The sequence below is a fragment of the Zeus faber genome (assembly GCF_960531495.2).
Source record: "Zeus faber genome assembly, chromosome: 6".
Taxonomy (NCBI): Eukaryota; Metazoa; Chordata; class Actinopteri; order Zeiformes; family Zeidae; genus Zeus; species Zeus faber.
This window is the reverse complement of record NC_137201.1, coordinates 19,602,725-19,621,043: the sequence shown is the minus strand read 5'-3', so window position 1 is coordinate 19,621,043 and position 18,319 is coordinate 19,602,725. Positions and strand designations below refer to the sequence as shown.

The 18,319-nt window shown below is 42.6% G+C and overlaps 1 protein-coding gene across 1 annotated transcript; it reads right to left on the bottom strand.

Moving 5' to 3' along the window:
* Positions 1 to 7,426: 7,426 nt before the first annotated feature.
* Positions 7,427 to 14,447, bottom strand: saal1 (serum amyloid A-like 1). Its single transcript, XM_080001850.1, has 13 exons — positions 14,331 to 14,447; positions 13,533 to 13,711; positions 13,346 to 13,447; positions 13,089 to 13,172; positions 12,862 to 12,941; positions 12,375 to 12,434; positions 12,084 to 12,199; positions 11,037 to 11,196; positions 9,869 to 9,951; positions 9,477 to 9,662; positions 8,771 to 8,928; positions 8,479 to 8,571; positions 7,427 to 7,789 (listed from the first exon to the last, which is right to left on the bottom strand). Exons 1-13 carry the CDS (start codon positions 14,332 to 14,334, stop codon positions 7,712 to 7,714), a joined length of 1,383 nt encoding a protein of 460 aa, XP_079857976.1. The 5' UTR covers positions 14,335 to 14,447; the 3' UTR covers positions 7,427 to 7,711.
* Positions 14,448 to 18,319: the final 3,872 nt, after the last annotated feature.

The following is an 18,319-nucleotide window of genomic DNA, read 5'->3' as shown; positions in this document are numbered from 1 at the left end:
ATCTGGATTTTTTTTTTTCCTTTTACCATAATTAAACTACAAAGTTCCAGTTTTGCAAAGGAATAAAGAAAGGGTTGTTTTGGCAGTCTGTTGTTAAAATATTAACACATAGTTGATCTTCTAAAAGCTTTTTTTTTTTATCATCTTTTAGAGAAAATACGGTTCATACCCACGCCTGAGACCCTTCTATCTAAACATACTGATCACCATTACCCACTCAATTTACAACTGAATCGAGGCATGCAGTGAGTGGTGGTAGTGAGAGAGGTGGAGGTGAGACATGTGGCAATGAGACAGTTGACAGAGTCAGGTATTGACAGTGAGACAGGTGACAGTGCGACGTATGGTGGTGGTGAGACAGGTGACAGTGAGACAGGTGGCAGTGACACATGTGGCTGTGGCAGTGAGACGTGGTTGCGGCAGTGAGACGGGGTTGCAGTGAGACATGTTGCTGTGGCAGTGAGACATGTGTTAGTGAGACAGGCTGTGGCAGCAAGACAGGTGACAATGAGACACACTGTAGCAGTGAGAAAGGTGGTAGTGAGACATGTGGCAGTAAGACATTTGGCAGCGAGACATGTGGCAGTAAGAAATGTTGCCGTAAGACATGTGACAGTAAGACATGTGACAGTAATATATGTGATAGTGAGACATGTGGCAGTGAGACATGTGGCAGTGGCACATGTTGGTCCTCAGGTGTCCCCTCCTCAAGCCACCCGTGACTCCATCTTAACACAAGGGACACAGTGAGGTGCACTTCCTGCTGCTGGAGGCAGACGCTGCAGACGTTGCATCTGCCGCATGAGGGGCTCCAGTGTGAGCTCCCAGTTTGCAGCGGGAAACCAGTATGGCCCCGGTATGATCCCAGTATATTCCCAGTAGGATCCCAGTCTCCCACTGGGAGGGAGGTGCAGCCGTCCAGCATCAAACTGCTTCTCATCACATTTGATCTGATCTCACTTTTAAGCTCCAGATGCCGTAGCCGAGGCTTTGATGCTTGGACACCGGAGGACCAGACCTGCCTAGTTCTGGGTGTTTATGAGACTTCAGAGAGCAGGAGCAGGATGGGGGCCTCTCCTTGTCTGTGGGAAATACATATATTTAGCAGTTACTGTATTATTATGAAAACATAATTAAAAACATATATATTTTATATTGCGTGATTGAAAGTGGGAGAAACAAAGGAGGGAAATAATACTGATGTCACCCATCACTACGTGTCTGTATAACTTGTGTGTGTGTGTGTGTGTGTGTGTGTGTGTGTGTGTGTGTGTGTGTGCCCCGTATGCTGAAATCATAAACTTTCCACAGGGGCATCATTATTAAAATGTGCATGGTGTCACAGCAGATTGGATGAGATGCTCTTGGAAGACAACTGGTATGGAATCGTGTGTTTATGGCAATATTATTGACCAGTTTGAACTTACAGTAACTGTCCGTGGTGAATTTTGCATTTAGGCTAAAATGATGACACAGCGACAACCCCTGGAACGATCCCTGCATCCTCTGAGCCAGTGGTGTGAAAACAGTTTAATCGAGGCAGAAATATTGTATCTTACATTTGCATTAAATTGGATTTCTGGTGTCTGACCAGCAGCGCTAGAGGCTGTTTGTCTTTGTACAATGGAAGATGGAGTATTACATATTTTTTTATTACTCTGTAAAAGTGTCTTACAATCCCACGTGGGATGAGCCACAAGTAAGATTAATTCATTTGGATTCATTCAACTGGTTTTCATGGGTGAATAACTTCAATCAGCAATCTTAAACACAATATTTTGTACTAATCTTATATTTTCATCTAAATGAGTGTTGTGTGGGTCCTGCAGCTGTGGCTGGTTTCTTATCAGACTCTGGAGGATGTTGAGAGGCTGAAGTTTAATGAGGTCAAAAGGGACAGTCATGGCTGTCCTGGATGATTAGTGCATGGTTTCTTAGAGAAGACGTATGACTTAGGAATTCACTCGTGCAGATTTATGTAGGTCATTCCCATCGTCATTAGTCCATCGGCGCCACGACTCAATAGATCTGCTGCGAAAAAGCAAACTCTCCCAACATGTAACATCAAATAGCACTTTGTGAATTTTGAAAATTTGGCAGTAATAAATTAACCAGTGGCTTTCATTGCCACAGTGGCACCTAATCAGGGACTCTCCAGAACGGGGAAGGGAGACAGAATGCCAGATTCCCTGGAGCCACCAGCGGGTCGAGCACCAGCCCTCTCCCGACTGGCAGCAGCAGCCGCACCCAGGGTGTCCAGTGGAGGACCGGGGAAGAAGCAGCCACAGCAGCCACCATGGGCAACCGCTTGCAGCCAGCTGCTCGGCCCAGCAGCCTGCGCCGGGACCATCCAGCAGCCCAGCAGCCAGGCCACCCCTCCAAGCAGCCCCCGCAACAGCCAAGCCCGGTTACACCTCCACCAGCCGCACAGCAGCCCGAGGCCCCACGCTCTGGACGGGAGGAGGGGTAGTCTGCATCATCGCCCTGGGGGAGGTTTCGTCGGTGGAGCATGTTGTTTCGGGCAACCAGGTCCCCTGAAAGACTTTTTTGTTTGTTTGAGGTATGGGAACCAGGCATTTCAGAGTTTCAGAGTCCAGGCATTTTTTTCCACCTTAGTTTTGTGTCAGTATGTGGTGTGGTTTGGGCAGCCACACCTGTCCTGGGTCTAGGTAATTGGGCCCAGGATCAGTGTGGCTGTACGCCTGTTGCTTGTTGGAGTAATCAATCAACGAACAACAGGTAAACCCCCCCCCACACACACACACACACAGAGAAACCGGTGTGTTCTCAACCCTATCGTCTGTGTCTCTGTGCCGGAGGGCCCTGAAAACGCTGCTCGGGTGACGTGTGGCAGGTGGCACTGCCACAATGAGGCATGCAAAAGGTGAGGGGAAATTGTACGCTTCATTAATTCCTTAATAATATTATAAATATCTATATAATACATGTATTGTTTGTGTTGAGCACATGAAAAGCACGATCAGGCCTGCTGTTGATCAGCACTGTACGTAATACCACGCTTTGTTGTGGCTGCTGATAAGGTCCTTCCCCCTTATTTTTCAGAGGTATCGAGCGAGTGCTAATTCTATTCACTCATTTAGTTATCGAAAAACACACTGCTGCCTAGTCGAACGTGTATTTCCTCACATTATATAATATCACTCTGCCTATCAACGTGTGTGTAAATGTAAAACCACGTCCACGTGAACGCTCTGTCCCGGAGCGCCAGGTCTTCTTGTGGTGTAGTAAGGGGAGACATTATCGTCTTCCAGGCGGCGGTGGGAGCTTCCTCGTGGATGTCTGACCCAGTTCTGTTCATTTCAATCAGGAGGATTTACTGACACCGTCTGAGCCCTTAGCTGCAGGTGATCCTTCAGGATAATCTCACCTGCAAAGTGCCCACCATGGTGTCAGAACCTTTAACTGGAACGGCGCCGCCTCCGTCGCTTTCTTATTCAAATATGATCACTGAACTGCACTTGGTGGGTGAAGTCTCCTTTCACCCGTCCCTAAAACAAACTAATATTAGCAGCCTTAGATACTGTAACTTACCACTCAGTTAAACCACTCACCATTCAGTTAAAGTTATAACTTAAATTGACAGATGTTCAACCCGTTACGGGCTTCGGGACCCATAAGCCATTTCAGCTGTCGAGTACCGATACAAAAAGAAAATGCAAAATACCTTCATACTCTTCAAATTGTCTTTATCCATTCAAAAAAAAGTTTAAAGAGTTAAAATGAACTAATGCAGATACTATTCTTAAATTTACACTGCTTCTTGGTCGTTGTTTGTTTAGTTGCAATTGTGAACAAGAGCCAAGTCAGATAGATCATTATATCCAGTTGGCCAATCATATGGTTCACCGCAGCTCAACAGATCGATGAGGGGTGTGTTGATTGTTGATACTCTCAGCACTACAGGTATTTTCTGAAATTAGTGTGACTATACAGTTCAGATTAAGGGCCAGTCTGCATTAAAACGTGAGCCGCCGGTTGATTAAACTTGGTCTGGATTTTGCTCTCGACCTACATGAGCACAAATTTGAAATATAAAACTTTTAATCCAATTTAATCAGATACTGTATTGAGGGCTAGAGCCTCAGACCAACATCACATTTAACGTTTTCTACTAAGAAGTAAAAATCTGTATTGTCTGTGTAATTTAGCTCAGCGGTCACTAATGCGGCGGTCGCTTCTCAGAGTTTACGTTTTGGTCACATAATTCCAGATTGCAGTTCTGGTGTATTTGATTTTCCATTAAGAACCGAAAGGTCTCACACCAGCACTTAATAAATAGAATTCCAATCCATCAGCTGCTACAACGGACTGTTTGGACAAGGAACTAACTGGGGGCGGTGAATGGTTGCTGCCTGAGTGGACTTCCTGAATGAGTCCTCGTCTCTTTAATTAGCTCAGATTCTGTCACTGCGGAGCAAACAGTGGCATATGGCGCTTGGTGACACGACGACGGAACGGGGCGAGGCAACAGGGCTGCACAGCTGCCGCGGCCGAAATTAGAGCCAGTGTGATAAATGAGAAGTGATTGTTTAAGTTCATCGTTTATCAGAAGCACATCTGAGTATGTTTGAACTGCTTACTGCTTTGTTTAATTGACCATCTGGGGGACACTGCCTATATTCAGCTGACATGATTTAGACAGATTGATATGTACAAACTAAAGAAAGCAATGCATTGTAGCTGGTTTGGAAAATGACTTTAAAATCAAAAGATATCAAATTTTTGTTTGAATAATCTTCACTCACTTTTGTCTCATCAGGGTCGCTGATTGAAAATGGTATATTTCTTCAGGAATTAATAGTTAATTCTTTGCTCTCAAAATTCATCATTTTAACACTCCTTACTTACTGAAATGACAAAATGGGTCAAATAGGACAACAAATTAAGACTAGTGGGGAAAAAACAGGCCCCGACCAGCCGTTTTCTTTCACCAGAATACATAAAGTAACAGTATATTTATTTCAGACAAATACAGCATATTTAAGGACTGGGATACTATATGCACTTGCACTTAGATTATGTTTAATCCTGATTTCTAGCAAAAGTATATTTCATTGAATCAGAATTCATTGTTTTGACACAGGTTAGATATGATCCCCAAAAGATCTGGTTTAAAACAGAATGTAAAAACAGGTTTATGAAGGACAACTTAAAATAGAGCGTAAATAATTTCCAGTGGATTACATCAATTACCTTTAAAATGATAAAAAATCTGAATGCGAAGGAGCTTCGGGGGGGATGGCACAATAGAAAGAAAGGAGAATGCCTAGTGGACATGCCAACGGATCCTTAAATAATCCCTTTGAGGCTTTTTAGGGCTAAGGATGACCTCTTAACCCTAAAAACGGAGAGATCCCATATGTGGGTCAGCTGAATGACACACATAAGAGTCAAAAGCTAATGAAAATCAACATTGTTCTCTCCTCCTGTGGTCAGATCTGACCCAACTGCGAGGCTTGGGGCTTCCTGAGGCTGCTTGAGGGTCAGTACCTGAAGTGGAGCACGCCGGGAGAAAAGGTCACCCAAGGCCAATTAAAGAATTGACGTCAGCGCTACGGTTTTGGCCGTGGGGAACGTCATTCGTCTTGGATACGGACGCCTCGCCAGGGGAAAGTTTCATTGTGATTCTGTTGACACGAGACAGAAAGCCAGCGAGCGCAGGAAATGAGCTGAAGGGCCTTTGATTGCTCGCAAAGCCACGTGGATTCTTTATTAACGAACCCGACCAGGTGGCCGCCAAGAGAAAAGACGCAGGAATCAAAGGGACATGACATTCTTTATCCCAGCAACAGACTCTGCTCTGAGCTTTGTTGTTTCCTACATATTCAGCCGCTCACATAAAATACAGTGGTCACAAAATGCAATGAGTTCTATCTGATTTGACGTCTTATGAGTTTGGATTTGATAGCGCTGTCCCAGATCAAAATGAAAGAAAGTTCTAATATATGATGCCGTTCTGTCGCTGAATGACAGATGGTTTCATAGTGAGATTTATGAATTTGTTTCCTGATTTTGATTTAGAACGGTTAACACAGATATGATGCTGATTGCCTGAAGGGCAATCTTGTTCAAGATTAACAGCATAAGATTAAGCATCATAACAGATGCTGAGGAAATTCTATTTTGTCTCTAGGCAGTTGTTCCCACAGGCACGCCAAGATAAAAATAGAACTCTGATTGTAAAGCAAACTGTCACTTAAATGAACAAGCACGGGCGAAGGTAAACAGAGAAATAACTTGCTGACATGTGGCATCAACATCAGACTGCCCTGACATCCGTTTTCCACCAGCGTCCTATTGGAACACACACCGGGGCCCGTGCAAAGTTATGCTTGCCGCACCGTGCACGGAGTCAGATCGCATTAGGCTTTGGCAGACTGACAACACACACTGATCTTCAGCCCGATGCCGTGGCATAACGGCACCGGCAGTGAAGCCTCCAGCACGGAGCCGAGCACGCCGCAACTCGCGAGGGTAGGGCGCTTCTCGAAAGGCCAAGTACAATCACATCCACGTCCAGGACAGATCTTGGGAAAATCAAAACAATAATTCTAGACATCTGCATTGCACACGTCACCACATGGTCGAGGCCCGCGCCCGGCCACTAGTAGGATTATGTGAGGCATTTTTTTGTGCGTTTCATGCTGTCCCCCCCTTTCACTCACACACCCTCCTCAACTCTGGATTTCCATTAGAAAGAGTGTTCTACATATCAATCCCAGCTTTAATTAAAAAGCTGCTATATTCACACAGCCTTCATTTAGCTAGCTAAATGCGCAGGTTGTCCTGCTTCTCCCCTCTGAGTAGGCGCAATGCTACATTTGGAAACCAAATGAGCTTATTGTTGTCAGGTTCAGGCCTTTCATCTAATTTTATTGTCCTTATCGAGTGACTGTCACCCTCTGGTAAACACTTGATGTTGTCATCAGCATGCCCATTACTCATATGCTTGGAAAGGATGACTCAATGGGACTTTAAAGGCCTTTTTATATAAGATGTAGGTTCGCATTAATCGCTGTCAGCGCCATTTTGAAAGGAATTCTGTAAAATATGCGCGCATGAAATGAAATTGGAACAGCCGAAAGAATTGCCTCGTGGTGGACGTTCGCCTGAACGCGAGAATCGTAATTCATGAATTAAAAAGCTTGCAAACATATTTGTGATTATATGGAAAAAAAATTCTGTTCCAAATGGATGCATCCCTCTCGCTGTGAGAAGAGCTGAATGTTGAATAAACAAGCTTTGTGATGCTTTTCAATTATAGACATTTAAGAGAAGCAACCAAGCTCATTTCAGTAGTATATAGTTACTGTATGATCAATAAAATTCCTTCAACATATTTATTAACACGTCAAATGAAAAATGAAGTGAACTTATTAAATACGACTAACAAACAATATTTGAGAAACATGTACTTTTAATACAAAACAGAAAATATTATACAAAAATAGCGTTCATAAAATGGATCAAGTTTAATTCACAGAAATGTGTTTACATCATGATGTAAAGAAAAATCACTTATTTGTCATCATACGACAGCCACGTCTACAGAGTCTCCACAAGTGAACCACTGCCCGGTCATGGGGAGGACACCGTGTCCCCAGGGATACCGGGTCCAAGCCGCCCCCGCACGGCCCAGCACCACCCCTCGGTCTGGACGCGTGCTCCACGGGGACGCACGTCTGGAGCCTCACACGGAAAATCGTTTCCTCACCTCGTCAGCGAGACGGGGATCAGCGTCTGACAGCAACGTCCCCAGGTGCTCCAACTGCACAGGACACCAGATGGAAAACACTCTTGTTTACTTTCCATGGTGGTTGGCTTACGGTTCCACAGCCCCTGTTGAGGTCCTCGCAGGAACTATAGGGGGTCCCCAGCATTCTCTTTTGTTTTTAGTTACATATATACATAGATTTAAGATAACACACTCAAAAAATGTATATATTTATTTTTACAGATTTTCCAGCAAGGTTTACATTAAATGTTTAACCACAGCAGTTAACTTTTTTTTTGTGAAGGGGTACAATACTCTGATTTTAGTCTGCCATAGGGGTCTTGCCATAAAAAAAGGTTAGTAACCCCTGTTATAATGTAAGGATGGTGCAATGGCATGTGTTTCAATGTATAAACCAAACATTAAAATTACATATGCATCATTTTGCAAACCATCAGTAATTGAAAAGGCTCTAAGGCTCTCAATTAAACCCAATGAAGACATTGCAAAAAGAGAATTTGTTTGTTTCAGTTACCTTTTAAGGTAGGTGACAGGGGACTGCGCTCATATTAGGGAAGATTTAAATGATGCACGTTCAGTTGATTAAAATCTTTTAATCTTAAAACATTTTTCTATTTGCATGTCCGATAGTCAAAATTAAGCATTTAAATCTTCCGAACCACGATGTCCAATATGGTGGCAGAAGGGCCCGATATGTAGAGGCAGACAGCGGTATGACTTACCGTCAACTTGAACTGAGGTAGTAAACTGTCCACTGCTGACAGACAAGTCTTCTCTGTTAAATACTGTTTCCTCAACAGCTCCTCCACTTCCTCCTGCACAGAACAGGCACAGGAACTCTACTTTACAACGGCTTCCATCAGAGACAGTATACTGTAAATGAAACTATGGCGGTACAAGCAAAACATTCCTCCATTATTTGATGTTCATTTCGGTTGTATTTTCACCAAAGACATGCCGCTCTTAACGAGACTGCGTTGGATAAACAAGGAGGTGGACAAACTGTGACGGTACCTTCGTGATATGATTGAGAATCTCTGCGAGGAACTCGACTGTGGTCTCCACCAGGAACTGCAGTTGTTCATCTCTCGTGTCATCTCCTGCGGTTTTGTTCTGCTGATACTCGCTGTGGAGCTGCAGCACACGCAGCATGGAGCCGACCAGAGGAAGGCCTGGAGAAACACAAAACAACGCACACAAAAAGATACTTGGAATACCGCACAATATCTGATATGATCAGTTCCTGCTGCATTTGATCAGTTTAATCTTCATACATACTGGCTTTCACTTCCACAATAGCTCAGTTTACTAAGTCGTAATATGTAAACTAGTGACGTCAAAATAAATAAGTAAGCGTCTAATCTCAATTGTTTTAGCTGAGCACAATCATTTCATAAAATCATCAAATGCAACAGTCATGTTTGCGTCCAAATTTAAGGGGAATTTTAAGCCAATGTTGGAATTGTTATGTCCCAATTTTCAACGTCAATAGACAGATGTAGTAATGCTGTTACAAGGTTATTCTATTAAAGTGGCATAAAATTAAAAATAAAAGACGATTAAATTGTCAATTTCAATTGTTTGTATGACAATTATTAATCATCAACTTAAAATCCATAAACGTGACATAATGTGAATGAATTTGCAAGAACGATGACTGTAAAACAAGAACCTAAAATCAAAATAGATCAAAAACATCCGAAAGTACTTCCAGTCTTACAGGATTCCGTTGTGCTGGTCCACTGATCCTGGACTCCGTACAGAGCCGACAGGACGGCCAGCGCCGGCACCAGAAGAACCTTCTGCTCCTGGATGACCAGCGGAGGATCTTCTGGCTGGCAGAGGTCCTCACACACAACCACACTGAGGAAGTCCCACACCGCCCTCCCTGGCCCGTCTGGGGCAGCTAAAAAAATACATGGAATTACATCCTATTACACAAATAGTGTTGGAGCCAATATGGGGGCTTTGTGGTTTATTTTCTTTTGAAAGACTCGTTTATATTTTTTGTTTATTAGTATGACGACACAGGGGGGGGGAGTAACATGTTGATCAAGATTTGCTTCGTCACTACCAGTTAAACTGAAAATGCACTCCCATTATGGGCCTTACCAAGGGTCCGAATGCCCTCATCTGTGGTTGTGATGAGTTGCAGGATGTGCAGATACGCCTCCAAACCATCTGGACTCTCTGTTCTGCGAATACAAGTACATTATCTTGGATTCATGGAAATGAGGCACATAAATGACACCTCATAATTGTGTTGCAGTCTAACAATGAGTAATACCACTTTATTACTGCCGGCCGATTTTGGTTATTACTGCTTAAAGGGGACCTCTTATGAAAAATACACTTTTTCAGTGCTTATGCACATACTGTATATTTAGGTCTCTGATGGGCCTACTAACACAAACTGTAAAATAAGACAACCAAGTCAGTTTTTTGTGAGCCGTCTATTTCAGAAACATGTCATGAAACAAGCCGTTCAGATTTGAAGCCCATTTGTACGTCATTTAGGGCCTCAGTAGAATTAGAAACCACCTCCAACTGAGTAACTCCACCCATGGCTGGAGAATAACAAGACCCACTGGGAACAGCTCTGCTGGCTTACAGACCAGCACAAATCTTTTAAAAGAAAGAGGAATTAATACCAACTGTCCGTGAAGAAACAGCAGACGATGGAAATGTAAGTATTTATGCGGTAGATAGACAATAAGCTGTGGCGCAGGATCTGGTGTGTGTTTCTCCAAACAAAACCAATAAAAATGTCTTTTATTTACCCACGTTTACATGAAACAAAAAAATCACTGGTGGAATGATAAGGTAAAATCAATGAAGGTTTATGGACTATATACACAAAACAGCAAAACCAAGAAGTAAAGCTCAAACCCCATTGGCTGACAGAACTAGGGACCTCAGAAGTGTAGTGCCACCCAATTGAACAGAGCATCCTGGAACAGGATGGGTTAGAGGCATGTTAGAAAGGCTAGAATACATAATCAGTGATATTTTCAGCAAAAAACTTCAAAAACATGTTTTGGGGACTTCAGATACCGATATTAACTTGTTGAAAAGGAGCATAATAGGTCCCCTTTAAACATAGTTTAATCACAACTCATTTCCGCAGTTTGCAGATTGTTTGGAAAGCTTGGAATTGTCCCTTGACATACATAATCCATTAACCTCTTCCCAATAACATTTAAATAATAAAATAAGCATTCTCAGGTTTTACCAGCACCTAACTGATAAAAAAACAAAACAGTTGCAAACACATTCTCACCTCAGCTGCTTGGCAGCTTCAAGGAGCGAGGAGACGACATTGAGACGTCTTTCACCATCATCATCCTCTCTTGACTGCGCTGTGATCCAACTCTTCATCAGATCCTCATCAAGGTCAAACATCTTGTCCACCAGTTCCCCAACCTTCACCAGCAACTCCACTGGAGGAGCACATGGACACGTCCACACATAACTTAACATGCAAAAAGGCATTCATGCACTATTTTTTCATGTAAACTATATATGTATTTATATAAACTATATATTAACAAAGAAAAAAATGAAAATATTCTTGTGTTGCAAATGCCCTTCAATGGATTAACAAGGACCTATGTAAGATGTTCTCAACTTTTCTTGGCCCAATACCCTGCTTTTATGTCCCAAAATTATGTTTATTATTATTTTAGAGAGCGCACTACTAATTTTATGTGTTTTAATTCACATTTAGGCCTAACAGCATCACAAACAACCATAAATATAAACAATAGCTATAAATTACAGTCTATTACACTACTGTCAAAACTGATATTCCACATTGCATATGAGGAAACTGGTTCATATGAATTTTAAGTCCAATCGATTTAATAGAATCGAGCAACGAGGGCGCGCCACATGGATTATATAGAAATTATTATATATTTAAAAAAATTTAACTACATATTTTTTATTAAAAAAAAAAACCATCAATCAAATATTAGGATACAAGTCTTGTATCTGCCACAAATGTTCTGCCACCCTATGTGCATATCAAGTGACTCCATGTGGGGTAGCTTGATTTGCAGTCTCTGAACTATATTTTTGAATGCCATCGAGAAGTGACCAAGTGTAAATACATAAAGATGCAAATTCATTGCAAACATGGACACAGTTCAGTTTTATGTGTGTGTGTGTGTGTGTGTGTATATATATATATATATATATATATATATATATATATATATATATATATATATATATATATATATATATATATATATATATATATATATATATATATATATATATTTTTTTTTTTTTTCCAATTAAGATAAATAATCCGTTACTGTACAGTTAGTAGAGCTGCACATGATGAAACAGAGGCTGGTGCACACAGAAGTCAGCTGTCGGATCCGTTCAAGCCACACGGCACAAACATCTTTCTGAGACACGCACGTCAGCAGCAACCTGCAGGAACCATGACAGAACACAGTAAACACTCGGTGCACACACACACACACACACACACACACACACACACACACACACACACACACACACACACACACACACACACACACACACACACACACACACACACACACACACACACACACACACACACACACACACCAGATATCACCTGCTTGTCTCCAGAAGAGTGGGAGGGTCAGTGTCTCCGAGGAGAAGCAACAGCACCGCACTGTGGGCGAATCAGACAGTATCATTCAGAGCACACAGTTTAAACACTTCAGGGCTATCTTCTTCCTTTAATTCACCAAATTGAGGTGCGGAAAAATAATTTAAGAAGCTTCTTTATAAAGGATTAGAGAGATTAGATTAAGCACAGACAGGCATTTAAATATCCATTCAGAGTATGTTTATTGGGTCATGTAATAATAATAATAATAATAATAATAATAATAACTTTATTTACAATATTATGTGTGCTTTACATGTTGTAGCTTAGAGGATACAGTATACATTGGGAATGGGAAGATCAATTTGTTTTGTTTCTGTTGATGATATTAATCATGTTGAAAAACAGATAGTATCATGCAAACTCATTTTATCAATAATTCTGTGACGTAGGACAAGGTTGGACAGCCAACTTTGAGACTCTGACCTACCCTAAATCTTCATTTTTGCTCAGAGACTGACAGGTATCAGGAAAACAAGCAATGTTTCCAAGAATTCCCACACAGATCTCCTGCATAGGTAAAAACGCAAAACACACAGGTGTAAAAGGTTGTAATAATCTGATATACGATACATGAATAAAATATAATGATTTAATTCACAAAAAACATGCTTTTTTCCCAAAAGGTACATTTTGAAAAAAATAAAAATCACTCACTGTGAGACGAGGACAGCGTGATTTAGCAATCACCCCAAGAAGGATATCTGCAGCTTTGAACTCCTGCAGGAAACCAGCCACGTCCTGCAAACATAAGGCGCACATTCACACACTACACAAAATGTTATACAGGTAGAAGCCATTTAACATATATCATGCTGTCACCCTCTTTCATTTACACACATATTTAGATATCTCTATAACACATTCTCACGCCATTGAATGTGAAATAATGTTTTTGTTAGGGTTATACAGACCTTATCCATTGCCATATCCCAGACTCTACACAGGTCTTCCTCATCGTCATCAGAAAGCTGCACTTGATCATCAGAGTCCTCCTCCTCTAGCTTTGACACCATCTGAAGTGAAATTAAGACTGATATTTGTTAGATAGATAGACAGACAGACAGACAGACAGACAGACAGACAGGTTCAAGGTCTTGCCTGGATGAGTCGAGTCAGGGTACTGAAAAGCCAGTGCTTGCTGTACACAGTTTCTCCAATGGCATCCACCTTTTCACCCTGCGCCCCGTCGGCTGTGTCTGGGGGTGGTGAGGGGTTACGGTCCATCACTGGGGACAAGGACCTCTCATCTGCTTCATCTGCATGATCAGCATCATGATCTGATGGAAGACATATAATAGATGAACTGTCTATGAAATCCATTTTTAGAATTTAGACTTCATTGCGGGTGATATCACAATCTGCTATTTGGCCAAGTACATTTTTCATATACAAGGAATTTGTCTTGGAGTGGGGGGTACTTTTTTGACTTTTAAGGTTCCTTTATTTTCGGTAAGTCATGTTGCAACAGCAGAAACTTGATTATGAAGGAAGCAATAAACAACAAAAAATAGAGACAAACCACAGGAGAGAGAGAGAGAGAGAGAGAGAGAGAAATAAAATGTAATTCTCTCACTCTCTCTCTCTCTATTCATTAATATGCATATTAATGAATTCAAGGGCAGGGTGGCTGTGGGTATAAATATAGTTTTAGTTCGTATATATTTAAATGGTTTATGTTAACGTATATAAAATGCCACAAACCATTATTAGCAAATTTATGACAAATTTCTGTTTTGTTTTGTGGAATTTGTGTAAGCGGTTTGATTACATATGGTGAGTTAGTTTGTGTTGCTTTTAGCCGGTTAGCATTGGGCTAATGTTACGTTGTTCACCTTAAAAGCCAAACTAAGCCTTTTTGACAACGCATAACAGCCAACACGTGGCAGAATAACTCACCCATCACGACGGCTCTGAAATGAAGGCAAGCTGACCCTCAAATGACGGTTATCTGGCAGACATCGGCAGCTTCATCAGTCTCATACGGGTTGAACGCGGCTCCTACGCCTCCTCCGGTCAGGGAGTACGGCGCATGCGCACTGCTGCCTGATAGAAAACAATAATGGTCTTCTTCTTCTTCGTCTTCTTCTTCTTCTTCTTCGAGTTCTTTGGGGTTGGGCGGCAGCTTGCATCCTAAATGCTGCACCTACTGCCATCTGCTGGAGATAGTGAACACCTACAATGTCCAGGGGTGTCAGATTTTCCTCGTCACTCCTGTCCCCATTAGGAAGCAGAGCAAGCATATTCTGAGATACATAGAGAGACAGACAGACAGACAGGCAGGCAGGCAGACAGGCAGGCAGGCAGACAGACAGACAGACCGACAGATAGATAGATAGATTACTCCTCCTGTTTGTCATCCCACCGTGGCGCTGCTTTCCCCTTTACTTTGCCTTTACTTTTAGGAAAGGATTCCAATGAAGCTACTTTTATACCATAGCTCAATAACAAATCTTTCTATGTCTATATAATAATCAATCTGGCTCAGGTATCTCTCACATTCTTTCTGGAATTTCTCCCAATCAGCCTTTTGAAACATCCATTTCCCTCTCCTGTCTTCTGTGCTCAGTGGTGTAGAAAGGTTGACTTTACAGAAGACTGGGCAACGGTCACTCCCTACGGTTCCTTCGTGATGCACATTCGGAACCCACATCGGTGCCATGTTATTGGAAACCAGCGTGAGATCAAGCACAGACTCCTTTCCCGTGCTAACATCTATCCTTGTTTTATTCCCGTCGTTTAGGAACACTAGGTTTTTCCCATCCAACAACTCTTCTATGACTTGACCATTATTATCCATTCTCTCTCTCCCCCACAGGGTGTTAGGTGCATTAAAATCCCCACACCACACAGCATTAGTTCTATCCTGCACCTTGTTTGACTCCAGTCTTATACGCGGGTTGTAGTAACTTATGACCAATAAATTTTTTCTCTCACCCCACATTTTTAGCACCTCAAAATGTGTTGCAATGTCATTTCACTACATATATGTATTCATGTTTGTATATGTATGCAACAATTAAACATCTTGAATCTTGAATCTTGAATCTTGAATGAATGTCACTATTTTCTTCTTTTCTCCCCACACGTTTCTCTGCTCTCATTGTTCATCCTTAATATGTTTTATTTTTATTTTTTTTACCCTGTGCTGTCAGCATGCTGGGCATACAAAACAAAGTATTTGTATGCTATTACATCTAGGGCAGAGTTAGTCTGCAAGTGAAGCTCAACTTCTCAACCTGCAATGCAACTCTTTATGGATTCTTTAATCATCAAGAACTGCTGCAATAACTCTGTGTGTGAACGACCTGTAGGATGACAAGAGCACAGTTTTTTGTCACGCAGAGCCGTCACCAATCCCCCTCTTTGAAGAACTATTTTACCATGTTTGGGTCTATAAACTACTAATCACTACTCCAAGAGGGGGAGATTCATTACAGGTGAGACAACTAAACAGACGACCAAACAACACGTGCCAGAAAAACCTAAACACTGCGTTAATCAGGTCCAGGAAAACTGGAACTACAATTGTGCACGTGGCCTCTTCCTGTCAGAGTTATGGCAGTAAATGAGGGTGAAAAGGAGAGGAATGTAACCAGGAGGGTGTTGGGGTGCCTTCAAAGCAGGTGTTGGTTGTGTGTGCGTGTGTGTGTGCGTGTGCGTGTGCGTGTGCGTGTGCGTCTGCGTGTGCGTGTGTGTCTGTGTGTGTGTGTGTGTGTGTGTGTGTGTGTGTGTGTGAGGTGTCCACGGTGAGTGTACAGTGTTATTCCAATTGGTTCTGGTGTATAAGGTCGATATTATGTCGTGGCGCCTCCAAACAGTGGAAATTGCCCCGAAGCCAGCATCCCCCCCCCGAGCTAAGCAGCTGCATAGACACCCCACAGCTGCAGGAAAGCCCTGAGTACCCCACCCTGCAGCCACAGAAGACCCCCGGAGAAGCTGGAAGCCCGCGGAGCAATCCAAATGAGCACGAGGAGACCCTGCACCCCCGGGGCCCACACATACAACCCACCTCCAAGTGCAGGCACAAGACACAGCCACAGATGCAAAACCTGGGCCGTGGGTGCCAGGCACGGAGCCGGAGCCAGGCCCCGCGCCGACAGACGAGCCGGCGGGACCCCAAACCAAACCCACAACAGCAAGCAGCCCCTTCTGTTTTATTTCTGTCCAGCCCTCTTAAATGACTCCGCGTGAGAAACTTTACCCTTCCCCTCCACCTCCCACCCCTCGTCTCAACACTTCTCATCCCAGAAAGGCGACGCTGTGGTTCCCTCCACAGTGACAGCACTTTGGCCTTGCTCCCTCTCCACATGATCCCTGCCACATCGAGAACTTTCTTTCTCTTCAGACTAACTGCCGTCATGGCTCCCTCTCCCTACCTCCACCCACTCACTTTCCCTCCGCCCATCACTACAGTTTCCCACTTCCTCAATAAACTCCACGCTGTTATTCTTAACACCTGACTCCCTCCCTGCCATCATGCCAGGGTTTGGAACGAACAGTGTATGAATACTGCTCCGGACCTATACAGGCCGTCGGTCGTATCCCTACAAACTTTTCCCCACAGTACCCACTCCTGGAACTATTAAGTCCCGATGTCCGTAATCCAAAGTCGCTTAATCAGTCTGTAAGTCAAATACCGGTGTTGCAATATCCAGAAATTCACACCTTCCTCCTCAACCACAAGCGACCCATCACCCCATCACATGCCTGCAAACAAAAGCATAGCAGAGCAAACCATAGTCATCGACTCATGCTGCGTTCAAGTCCAATGGGAGAGGAGGGCTCTCGCACAGTACCGATGGAAACACCGTTCAAGTCAGGACCGGAGTTCTTTTTTGTCTTGGTTCTCTTTGTTTGTTTGTTTGTTGAAATTTTTTTTACCCCTGTTTCTCCCACTTGATGGCACCACCACTGGAACAGCCTACTGCTGCCCACTGCTCCTGGCTGTGCCCCCGGAGGAAGGACAAGCCAGGATTGGTCAAATGCAGAGGATCCATTTCACCTGGCTGGCCACCATCAAAGCATGTGTGTGTGTGTGCAAGCATGTGTTGTAGTGTGGTGTGTTCAAGACGAATAAAGACTGTTTCTTCTTCTACAGCAGAACCCAGGCATGGCTCTGAAAACAGATATTTCAATCAAGTTGCCGATAAATACAATGAATAGGCAGGGCTGACAGGCATAAGCCTCCAGCTGACACCCTACTCTCTTATACTGTTATAATGTTTTTTTATTGTAGCTTATTGTACACATTTTAGGATAAAGCGGATAATGTCAATATGAGTTACAATAGCAATGTCCCTGATCAAAACTAATTACACCTATTCAAGAAAATTTGTCTCGGCTACTATCCTCCCTGAACCAACAATTCACCTGCAGTTTACCAGGGTCAGGTACAGACTCTCCTGGACTTGCAGCTGTCTGGGAGTGGTAGATCCACATTTCAAATGACCTGAAAAGCTGTTTGTCCTTGGAGGGACAGCTATTCAGAGGAGTTGTCAGGCACCTAAAGGAGTTGAACATTTCCTCGGCCTCTCCAGGATACAGTACAACCCCAAATATGTGTTCAGTATAAACTGAGTACTTGTCAGATTAATGTTGAATAACTATAAAGAAAATATGAAAAATATAACTGTTACAGTTAAATTATTATTAGTCATATTCTTTGTGTTACACTTTAAAAATCACAAACACTCAATCTTTCCCATTCTAATAAACAGACAGAAATAGTCTGTTTACAACTGACAAGTCACACATTGGAATTAAATTGTGACTTTATTTTCATATTATGCCTTTTTCTGTTTTTTTTTTTTTTTTTTTAGTTTTTTTTTTTTTTTTTTTTCCCCAGATTATAATGCTTTCAATATATTAGGTGTATATAAGGGGTA

Coding starts and splice junctions, on each gene's coding strand:
- saal1 (XM_080001850.1), bottom strand. Junction 11,197..12,083: donor CATGTGCAGCTCTACTAACT/GTACAGTAACGG, acceptor GTGCTCCTCCAG/TGGAGTTGCTGGTGAAGGTT. Junction 8,929..9,476: donor GACCAGCACAACGGAATCCT/GTAAGACTGGAA, acceptor GTGTTTCTCCAG/GCCTTCCTCTGGTCGGCTCC.